At 58.7% G+C, this 11,294-nt stretch overlaps 1 protein-coding gene across 1 annotated transcript in view; it reads left to right on the top strand.

Moving 5' to 3' along the window:
* STN1 (STN1, CST complex subunit) overlaps positions 1 to 9,833 on the top strand; it is a 29,154-nt gene extending 19,321 nt beyond the window's left edge. Inside the window, exons 8-10 of the mRNA XM_021708023.1 lie at positions 1,208 to 1,330; positions 4,124 to 4,196; positions 9,666 to 9,833. Of these exons, the coding sequence (XP_021563698.1) occupies positions 1,208 to 1,330; positions 4,124 to 4,196; positions 9,666 to 9,823 (354 nt within the window). The 3' untranslated portion in view covers positions 9,824 to 9,833. The remainder of the gene's footprint in view (positions 1 to 1,207; positions 1,331 to 4,123; positions 4,197 to 9,665) is intronic.
* Positions 9,834 to 11,294: the final 1,461 nt, after the last annotated feature.

Raw genomic sequence — 11,294 nt, 5'->3', positions numbered from 1 at the left:
AAAAAAAAAAAAAGTGGATCTATACTTCAAAGGACAATCGCTCTTCACCTTTTTTCTTTTTGGGGGGGTGGCAATGAATGGAAAATCCCCAGTGGAACGCCAAGAAAGATGCAACCTCTCTAAGGGGCTCTTGATCCTGTGGGCCACCCAACATGTGCCAGGGAGGAGGTGGCCAAGATGACACACAGAGTCCCCGATTCAGGGAGCACACCCCTGGTGAGCACAGCAGGACATAGCGGGCACCCCAGCCTTGGGAGTCAGAAGCCGGTGACCGGCACCCTCTGTGGCGACCCCTCTCTCGGAGACAGGGAGGAGCACGGAGGCTGGGGGCAGAGCGGCAGCAGAGGGGCCCTTCCGGAGGGGCCTAGCCTTGCTCTGGAGCTCTCCGCCTCAGCCTCAGGGACTCTGCGAGGGGCCTCTGCACACGGTCCTCTGTGTCAAAGAAAGAGGCGCCTTTGTACTTGCTGTGTGCCGGAATCCTCAAGCTGTTTCAGTATGGGCACGAACCTTTGTTTTTTTGTTGTTGTTTTTTTTTGTTCTTGTTTGTTTTGAGTTGGAGTCTCACTCTGTCGCCCAGACCGGAGGGCAGTGACCGCTCCCGGCCACCGCAGCCTCGACCTGCTGGGCTCCGGCGATCCTTCCGCCTCAGCCTTCCGAGTAGCTGGAATTACAGGCGCACGCTACCACGCCCGGCGGATTTTTTGATTGATTGTAGAGCTGAGGTCTCACTGCCCAGGCGGGTCTCGAACCCGCGGGCTCAGGCCATCCACTCACCTCAGCCCCCCGAAGGCACGGGATGGCAGGCTGAGCCAAGGGCACGAGCCCCGAAGCCCCTAGGGAGGGAATGTGTGCAGCCACAATTTTAATGGGTAAAGGGACTAATGTATGTACAACATTTTGGTTCTGTATTTTAAAATAAGTCAGATTGGCCCACAGTGCTAGTAGCTTTGTGAGTCTCCACTACGCAGGTTGAATTAAGCCATAGTGACGATCACAGCCGAGGTGGGGCGGGAAGGGCTGGGAAGCCGCCTGCCACACCCCTGCCCTCCGTGTTCTGACTGCCAGGCGGCACGCCCCGGATCTTTTTGGCTCAGCAGATAAAGAGCCTGTTGGGCCGATTCTAAACCAGCTGGGTTTGGGAGTTGCCTCAGGTGCTGTAAGATGGGACTGACTGCTCTTCCTTTTTGTCTCTTTCCTCTTTATACAGGAGGTTTTTAGAAAGGACACCACTCCCAAGGCAATCCACGGTATATTTAAGAACGCCATACAGCTGCTGCAGGAAAAAGGACTTGTTTTCCAGAAAGATGGTGGCTTTGAAAGCCTGTACTACGTAAGAGATCTGCAGTGTAACTCCTTTCCTTTGTAGCTTCAATTATGAATGCCCTTGTTACTCACGCATAGCTGCTTACTGGTTTTAAAAATCATTAAGGGAGCACGTAAGTCCTCGTGAAAGTCAGCCTTTGCCTGTTTCCAAGGCACCTCTTTTAACAGTGGTTGACCACACGGGTTGAACTGCAGGGCCCACTTACGTGTAGACTGTTTTCAACCAAGTAGATAGAAAATGCAGTTCGTAGGACTCGAAACCTACGCCTTTCACATGCTTTCACATGCTTGAGTCCACGTGGGTCTTGGCATATGCAGGTGGTCCTGGAACCAGCCCCCTGCATCTGCGAGGGGTTCCCTTTTACCCTAGACACCTACCTTGCTTTCATAATGCACACATGTACAAATAGGCTCCTGTGGCTTTTTTGTTTTATGAAAAGTGTGGTTTTCTTCTGAGTCAGGAGGCGTCAGCCTCTGCACTCTGTGGGCAGAAGATGACTGTTGCGGGGCGGTCCTGCACACATGGGATGTCGGCCGTGTCCTGGCCTTCTCCCACGGGCTGCCAGGAGCAGCACCCCAGAGTGGCAACCAGAAATGCCTCTGGATGTTGGCAGGAGTCCCGGACTGTTGAGCGCTGCCGCTCTGAAAGCTCAGTGCCTTTCTTGGCACGTGGCACATCACGGCTCCTTTCTTCGCTGATGCTTAAAAATCGACCTTGTTAGCCGGGCTCGGTGGCTCAGCCTGTAATCCCGCGCCTTTGGGAGGCTGAGGTGAGTGGATTGCCTGAGCCCGCGGGTTCGAGACCCGCCTGGGCAGCGAGACCTCATCTCTACAATAAATCAAAAAATCAGCCAGGCGTGGTAGCGCGCGCCTGTCGTTCCAGCTACTCAGAAGGCTGAGGCAGAAGGATCTCCGGAGCCCAGCAGGTTGAGGCTGCGGTGGCTGGGAGCGGCCACTGCCCTCCAGTCTGGGCGACGGAGTGAGACTCCAACTCAAAAAATTCGACCTTGTTCTTCATGGCGTCTCCGTGGTTCTCCGTTCTGTGGGCACTTGTGCATTTTTCAGCCATTCCTTCGTGGGGGACTTGGGGGTTTCCGGCACTTGCTGTCACAAATAGTGTTGCTGTGGCTGTTTTTGCACTGCGATATTTGTGCACGTCAGTCAGTGTTGCCCTGAGATTGACTCGTACGAGAAGAGCTGCTGGAGAGCAGGGCATGTGGGTTAAGCTCTTGGTCGGCACAGCCTGACCGGCCTTGCTCATGACTACGTCCCAGCAGGAGACCCGTGGGCGCCCGGCTGAACGCGGGCCCCTTGGGACTGCCGACATCGCAGACGTGGCCTCAGTGACGTGCGGGTCTCCTGCAGACCCGTCAGAACTCAGGTGTCCAGAAGGCCTGCTATTTGCGTGCAGGATTCCTGAGGGAAGCTTTTCTCAATGGGACGTTTCCTGATGTTGGTTTGCCCTAGTGATTCCCCATTTTAGAGAGGTTTTAGAAATTAGGATACTATTTGAATGGCTTTTGAAAGGGGTAACTGGTCTGTATAAGGGTCGCGCGTAGTCCCCGCCTTCCCAGGCTGGGGTCCTGTCGAGAGGCCAGTCGCTGACTCCTTCTGGGAGGCTGGAAAAGCTCATGGCAGCCCACCTGCAGGCCCTGGGAACACATATTCCTTCCAAGCCTGTGAGCCGGTGAGCAAGGCTTCCTGGTGGGAGGGACGGGGCGGGTCGGGCACTTCCTGCTGTGAGTCACGGTGACCAAGCAGGAAACCCCGTCCCCTCCTCCAGCTCTCTCCTGAGGCCCTGCCAGGAAGTGGGGGTCCCAGCAAGCCAGCACTGTGTTTGTGTCCGCTCTCCTGCTGCCAGCAGACTCACGCCTGGCCTTCTGTCTCCCCGTGTGCGCCGAGATGGCAGACTGGGCCTGGGGCGGAGAGGCAGCTGCCGTCCACCAATTTTCCTTCTTCCTCCCTTCCTCCTCCTCCCTTGTTCCTCCGGCCTTTCCTCTGTCTGTCTCCTCCCTTTCCTCTTCCCCAGCTGGTCAGGAGCAAAGGGTTTCTGTGGATGGCGGCTGCCTCTGCCCTCTGACTGGCTGCCTGACAGTTTTTTCTTCTCTTATTTTTCCTTGTGGTTGGGAGAAGGAAGAAAACTGATGCAGCCCAAACAGATGTCAGGGCCCAGAAGAAGGAGTTGTGGGGGGAGATGGTGGCTTTGATCCCTGCGCCTTCCTCAGAAATAAGCAACAGGCAAGCTCGGTGACTCAGCCTGTCATCCCAGCACTTTGGGGGCCGAGGCGAGTGGTTTGCCTGAGCCCGTAGGTCCGAGACCAGGCCAGTCAACTTGGCAAGACCTTGTCTCTACAATAAATCAAAAATTAGCTGGGTGTGGTAGCACGCTGAGGCGGAAAGATCGTCAGAGTCCAGCAGGTTGTCGCTGGGGTGGCCGTGAGCATGCCACTGCACTCCTGCCTGAGCAACGGAGTGAGACTCCAACTCAAAATAAGTAAACAAACAAGCAAGCAACAAATAAATGTTGTGAGTGTGTTATGAGCATTGGAGAAGAAAGTTGCTTCTTAAATTTCATAATTCAGCTTCTTTTTAACCTCATGGCCCTAATGAGCCAGCTCCCAAGGGTGTGTCCTCTGGGCAGAACTGGTTTGACAGCAGGCCACTTATCAAAAGCCACGGTGTTGGTGTGAGGAAGACACTTGTGAAGTCTTTAGCAACTCCCCTAACTGCTAACATGGAAGTCTGGGTGACACCGTGGCCGTGTTACCTAAGCACACTCTGAGCTGTTTCTCCTCTTTAGGTAACCAGAGAAGACAAGGGCCTGCACAGAAAGATCCACCAGATCATTCAGGAAGACTGCCAGAAACCGAAGCGTGAGTGGCGAGACAATCGGGTGCCTCTCCCAGGGAGCACGGGGTGGAGAGTCAGGAAAGTTGGCGGTCAGAGCGCCGGGCCTCTGCTTCCTCCTCTCTAAAGTGGGCGTTAGGCGACACAGTTGTGCCAACCTTGACTGCATGCTGGTTCCACCTTGGCTCTCCTTGCAGCATGCAGAGCCCAGACCCCACCCTGGGGACTCTGATTCTGTGGGGGCAGGGTGATTCTTACAGAGTGCGGGGCGTCCCTGCACTAGGACGGGTTCTCACATTCTCACTGATAGGGATGGTTTCTTATTCCACATGTGGCCCTTTTGTTTGAACACAAACCTGACATTTCCCTCTCTTGCAACAGCCTTTCAGTGTCGGAAGGAAGGGTTCTAGCCTATGAATGGTGTGTCATCCAGTCGCCTTGGGAACTGACAATTTAGAAAATCAGTTTAGCGGAGTTAGCTCAGCCCCTAGTGGCTAGATACTCAAACTGTAGCTGTCTGGCAGCGGGCATCACCATTCTCACGACGACTGGAAAGAGAAGCAAGGCTTTTCCAAGCCTGCCTTTCGCAGGCCTGCTCAGGGCAGTGCTGGCAAGGCTTGCTGGTGACCCCAGGTCCCTTGGCCTGCCAGAGAGCCTTTCTCCCAGCACGGGCCCGGGCTCTGTGTGCTCTCCGCGGCACTGGTGGTCTCTGGGGCTTGCGTGTGCTCCTGGAGACGGTCCGTGCACTCAGACACGCATGCGCAGCCTGCCCTCTTCTGTGCGGCAAGGAAGGCCATGGCCCCTGCGTTTCGGGTCTGAAGCTGCTTCCGGAGGTCGTTGGGCAGCGGTGCCTCCGCCCTTTAGCAGCTGCGTGGCATTCCATGGTCCTCCCTCCCCAGTCCAACTGTTCCTACAGGCAAAACACGGCACTGAGTGTGCCCTGTCAGGGTGACTGACAGAAGGACTTGAAGTCTCCCGGCGTTCACCACGTCCCGGCAGGGCTGACCCTGCAGAAGGGGCTGGGAACCTCGGCCTGTGGTGGGGCCCTGCAGGGTCGCCGCAGCTGCGCCGTCTGGAGCGGACTCCTTCCCCGCGCTCGAGCCCCAGCCCAGCCAGTGGGAGTTGTGTGACCTGGGGAGGGTCTGAGCCTCGGGCAGTTGTGGTGCGAAGTGGGGTTGGTAACCGCACCCACGTGGTGGGTGGCGTGAGAGGTGAGCAGGGGTGCTCTGCATGTTGGCAGGGCTGCAGAAGCGATGGAGACCAGGGAGTCCTGCTTTCTCGTGGCTCCGCTGGCAGCCCTCGATTCTCCAGCTTGGAGGCCCAGGGCTCGCTCTGACTGGTTTGACAGGGAAGGAGGCAGTGTCAGATGGAGCCCGTGTGTGGTGTCGCTCTGTCCCTGTCGGGCTGGAGTTAAGAGAGCCTGGGTGCTGGCAGCAGGCTGTCCAGCAGGAGGAGCTCCACATCGAAGAGGTCCTCTAGCTCCAACTTTTGATCCTGAAAATGCGCCAAGCTGCAGGGACGTTTAAAGTTGAGTACGCTTAACACCCAGACACCCTTCAGCTGGATTCGCTCAGTACCTCAGTTTGCGTTTTCTGAGCTCGGGGTCTTTCTCCGTATGATCGGCCGTATCATTTCACACCTCAGAAAGTCAACGTTCGGTGAGTTCTAAAACGGCAGCAGTATTTTGCTAGATGGTTACGTTGTGCCATGAGCTTTTCTCTTTTTTATCTTTTTTTGGGTTGGAGTCTCACTCTGTCGCCTTGAGTGAGACTCCAGTTGGAGTGCAGTGACATGCTCATGGCCACCCCAGCCTCGACCTGCTGGGTTCAGGCGATCTTTCTGCCTCGGTCTTCCAAGTAGCCGGAACCACAGGCACATGCCGCCACACCTGACTTATTTTTTGACTTATTGTAGAGACGAGGTCTTGCTGAGTTGCCCAGGCTGGTCTCGAACCCCAGGACTCAGGCAGTCCTCTTGCCTCGGCCTCCCAAAGTGCTGGGATGACAGGCGTGAGCCACTGCGTTTGGCTCATGGGGTTTTCAAAAAGCTCAAATTCACTTTTACTGTCCTTAAGGCCGGATGGTATGACTGCTTTTTTGTGGAAGCTGAATACCGCATAACACTGCTCACATTAGAGTTTTTTGTTTTTTGTTTTTAACTTTAAGGATGGGTACGGTGTGTCTTATCTGTAATCCCAGTGCTTTGGCAGGCTGAGGTGGGAGGATCACTTGAGGCCAGGAAGGAGTTCAAGACCAGCCTGGGCACCATAGTGACAAATAATAAAAACAGAGAAAGAAGAGCGTGAGTTCATGTCACCACATGCCTGGAGGGTTGCTACAGCAGCCCCAGCAGGGCAGCCCCTCACGGACGTCGCGGGAGGCCTGGGCTGGAGTGGGCTGCAAGGGAGCCTGGGAGGCTGCTCAGGTCTGACCTCGTGGCCGCCGGCTCGCTGCTCCTCCCTGGTGCGCCTTGTGGCTGGGGGCTCCCTCCATCGCCTACCACTCCCGCGTGCCCTCCCTCGTCCGTCTTCTTGCGAAGGGCCGGGGCCTCCGCAGGGACCGCCATGTCAGCCTCTGGGGATGGGAGGAGCCCCACCGGCTCTCGCGTGCACCCTGCGAAGGAGCTGGTCCGCTCTGGCTGTGGAGCCAGGACAGGGACTCGGACACCATGACGGCTCCCCCCGGCTCGGCGGTACCTGCAGTGGGTGTGCATGTTGGGCACACACAGAGGGGTGTGGCCACCAGGGTCAGCCTCAAGCACGTCCGCGGAGCCCAGGAGCTGGCCCTACCCCTTAGGCCGGAGGGACGGCGGCGGCAGGGCTCCCAAGCTGTGACTGGCTGGCAGCTGTGACCCGTCCCAGGCTGCAGGGGCACTCAGGTGGCATGTGCGCCCCCACACATGGCACCCAAGACCTTTCTGCACCTGCCGCACCTCTCATCTGGCCCTGTGCTCAGGTGGGGCTGAGTGCATCCTGGGCGGTGCTGGGCATAGCAGGAGAGGCCTGTGGCCGCTGCAGACCCACTGTGCGCATGGGAGAGCTTCAACCGTGGGCTGGGCTGACTTGGGTAGGGATGCATTTTGCGTCCTGACCAGAGAAAGTGCGTCCGTCTAACACATTCAGTACATGTGTGACATGAAGTTCCCCAGAGTAATGCCCAAATTATACCACATTGTATTCTGTAGTTTTCTGTTCTATCTCAGTGTAGTAAGAAGAAGAAGGCTAGTCACAGCCCCCAGAGATGGAGTTCATGACCCCTGGTGGTCACAGTCCCCCGTGTGACCAGTGTCTTCTCAAAGGAAAAAGCAGAGGCAGGATGAACATAAGCTAGTTCGTTTGGGCCAAGCTTGAGTGTTGCAGCCAGCAAGCACAGGTGCAGGCTTCCCTGAATATGCACTCCGAATAGCAGCAGCGACAAGTTTTGTTTTTTTCTTTTTGAGTTGCAGTCTCACGCTGTCACCCACACTGGAGTGCAGTGGCCGCTCCCGGCCACCACAGCCTCGACCTGCTGGGCTCCGGCGATCCTTCCACCCCAGCCTTCCAAGTAGCTGAAACTACAGGCGTGTGCTACTACCCCGGCTAATTTTTGATTTATTGTAGAGCCCAAAAGGGCCGGGTGTGGTGACTTGACACCTGTCATCCCAGCACTTTGGGAGGCCAAGATGGGAGGATCACCTGAGGCTAGGAGTTCAAGACCAGCCTGGGCAACATAGTGAGACCTCCTCTCACCAAAAACTTAAAAGTTAGCCGGGCGTGGTAGTGTGCACCTGTAGTCCCAGCTGTGGAGGGGACTGAGGTGGGAGGAGAGGTTGAGACTGCGTGATCACACCACCGCCACCGCATGGCAGTCCAGCGTGAGGCACAAAAGGGGGCGGGGAGCAGGCGGATAGAGTTTTTGTGGGGAACCCTCGTTGTTCACAGAAATGGCATTGGTTAGCACGAGACACAAAAAGTTCTAAGATTCCAGCTGACTGAAGGTATCCCCCCTCTTGGCCAAGGGGACCCCAGAGAAACCTCGGAGCTGGGAGGGGAGATGGGACATGCCTCGTTATACCCTCTCATGAACAGGCCATCTTCCCTGCGGCCTAAGCAGAAACCAGCCCTTGCAGAAGACGGGTGGCTTGCCTTCCTGGGTGTGGAGCCAAGAGGAGCCCCGTTCTTTTCAAATGTTCATGTAGGCAAATGTGGATTTGCTGGTGGTGCAAATCCAGTAGAGTCTCCCAAGAATGAGCTTGTTGGTCTGACTGCCGCCCTACCCTCCTTTCAAAGGAGACGGAACCTCCTGACGGTCTCTGAAAAAACAGTCACACATGCTTCTGTGTGACCCTCGCGCTGGCCTGATAAATCGGGTGATCCGAGACTCTGCCTGTCACTCACTTTGCTTGGGCTGCTCGTTGTTAAGCTCTAGGGCGTGGGCTCCAGTGTGGAGTGTGACGTTGTTCTTCGGCTGAGTGGCAGCAAGAGCGAGCAGGTCCGAGAGAGGACCGCGTCGCTCCACGGGGGGCGGGGTGGCTGCTGCCTCACTGGCGTCTCCCTGGGCCCTACCCATAGGAGGACTTGCTGGCTGGGTCCGGCTCACGCCTGCAGCCCCAGCACGTAGGGAGGCCGAGGCAGAAGGATCACTTGAGCCCAGGAGTTTGAGCCCAGCCTGGCAGCATAGTGAGACCTCGTCTCTACAGAAAAAAATAATAATAATAGAAAAATTAGCTGGGCGTGGTGGCGCCTGTAGTCCCAGCTACTTGGGAGGCTGAGGCAGGGGGACCACTTGAGCCAAGAGGTCAAGGCTGCAGTGAGCTGTGATTGTGCCACCACGCTCCAGCCTGGGTGACAGGAAAACCCTGTCTAAAAAAAAAGATTGCGCTCCTCAGGCGGAAGTTCTTTTCTTTTCTCACTGCCGCTGCTCTAGACCCTGATTTCCTGTGGCAGGAGGTGGCCAACCCTGAGCTCTTCACTGTGTTCCCAGGGATCTGAGTCTGGGGTGGAGGGTACGGGGTGACTAGAACAGCCAGCGTAGGCAGGTCTTCCGGGGAGCCAGGAAGAGAGGGCTGAAGAGAGGCCAAGGGCAGGATTCCTCAGACATCTCAGGAAAGACCTCAGGGCTGCCGCCGCCCGCCTCTGTGGCCTGGGCCTGGGCCTCGGGACGCCCGCAGGGAACCCGAGGGCCAGTGCTGAGCAGGTGCACACGGGTCCAGGGAGAGGAATGCGCCATGCCTTGCGGATCCCCTCGGCAGCACCTGTGAAGTCACTGGCTGGGAGCCCTCACAGGCTGCGGCCTATGTTCCCGCGCGGTGGGGCCTCATCTCCGTGGGACACATGGGGTCTGGGAGTGGTGCCTTTTCTGCTTTGGTGACAAGCAGCCGGGACGCAGACTTCGGTGTGCTCGAGGCTCGCCTGGGACCTCGCCAGAAGTGGGCGCCCAGCCGGGGGCGGAAAGGGCGGGGAGAGCCCGCGGGGCCTGCAGCCGTGTCCACGCTCAGCCGCCTGCCCCCTCCCCCAGATGCGGACAAGGGCTGCCACTTCCTGCACATCCTGGCCTGCGCGCGCCTGCGTGTCCTCCCAGGCCTGAGCGAGGCTGTGCTGCAGCGGGTCCTGGAGCTCCTGGAGGACCAGAGCGACATCGTCAGCACCACGGAGCGCTGCTACGCGGCGTTCTGAGGAGGGAGCCGTGCTGCATGTGTCCCCAGCAGGGAGGATGGCCACGGCTCTCTGGGGAGGGGCGCAGTCACGCGGCACTCTGAGGGAGGACCGCAGGCGCCAAGAGGGACGCCCAGCAGAGCCGCTGCATCTGGAGGCAGCTGCCTGGTGACGTGCTGTGGGACGTGCAGGTCTGGGAGTGGGACTGGCCTGAGTGCAGTCGCGGCCTCCTGCCTGCTGGTCCTTGGGAAGTGACGGGTCTCCGTGGGATCTCCGTGGGACGCACAAGAGAGCCCGCCCCCCTTGGCGCGCACAGTGGGAGGCCGTGTTGGCTGCTGCCTCGGGGCTTCGCTGGCCACACTGTTCTGAGCCGCCTCAAGCTTCAAGCTTCTGGTCACTTGAGACGCTCCTGGTAAGAGCCGGTCCGGGGAGTTGCTCGCCAGGGTAGTGCCCTGCCTATGCTGAGGGCTCCGGACCTGGGCCGCTGCCTACAGACCTGCCCAGGCCTGGGAGTTCTCGCGTCTGCACGTGGCATCCCTGTCTCCGTCTGGTCCTTGCGTTCCCCCCTGGTTGGAGGCGCGTGACTAGACCCACGTCCGCCTGCTCCCGAAGACCGTGGGGGCCGTCTGCCAGCTGCCTGCAGGCCTGGCACGGCTTTCCAAGGTTGCCGCTGAGGGTGCAGGACGTGCCGGACGTGCCGGCGCCCCCAGCCAGACCCGGTGTGCCCAGACAGGTGGAGTCGTGCTGTCGCCCCGAGGGGCAGGTAGAGGAAGACCAAGTGTGTGGGGCTCGTTCCAGTGCAGCTGCGTGTGTGGGGTGGGGCAGCAGGTTCCCAGCCGTCTCAGGGAGACTCTGCCCGCCGGAGGTCCCACGGGGCAGCCTGGCCTGGCACTTGAGGTCCCGGCCATTGCAGTGACTGCAGCTTTGGGGAGCGGGGCTGCCCTGGGGTCTGGAAGCAGCAGGAGAAGAGGGTGCGACTCCCGGCAGCCGCCCCCAGGGTCACGTCAAGGAGGCGGCCCCGTGGGTGGAGGGGTGATGGCACGAGGTGCCCTTTGCTGTGTGACCTGGGGTTCTGCAGCTGGGGGAACATGCACCTACAGGGGAAAAGTGAGCACGGTGTGGCCTCTGACGCAGTGGCCTGGGCAGAGGGTCTTGCACTCGGGGAAGGAGGTCGAGTCACAGGTCGGTTTACGGAGCGCAACGCCACTGACCTGAAGCCTGTGTGCACGTGTTGGGGCCCACCAAGGCCGTGGCTGTGTCGCGTATGCACGCTCAGCGCTGATGGCGCCCTCCTCCTGGAAGCACGCCCTGCACCGGCCTTCAGGGCTCGCACGCTGGCTGCTCCCTCCCAGCTCCTCCCTCAGTCCTGTCTGCCTGCGGGCCCAGGCCTCTCAGCCGGCTTGCGCACTCGGTGTCCCGGCAGCCTTGTGGGCCGGACGTCCAGCCGGGCCTGTCCAGCCTCCTGCTGACGTCTCCACAGAGGCGCCTGGTG

The sequence above is a fragment of the Carlito syrichta genome, unplaced genomic scaffold (genome assembly GCF_000164805.1).
Source record: "Carlito syrichta isolate Samal-C Ts95f unplaced genomic scaffold, Tarsius_syrichta-2.0.1 Scaffold130459, whole genome shotgun sequence".
Lineage (NCBI taxonomy): Eukaryota > Metazoa > Chordata > Mammalia > Primates > Tarsiidae > Carlito > Carlito syrichta.
This window is presented reverse-complemented; position numbering and strand designations above follow the sequence as displayed.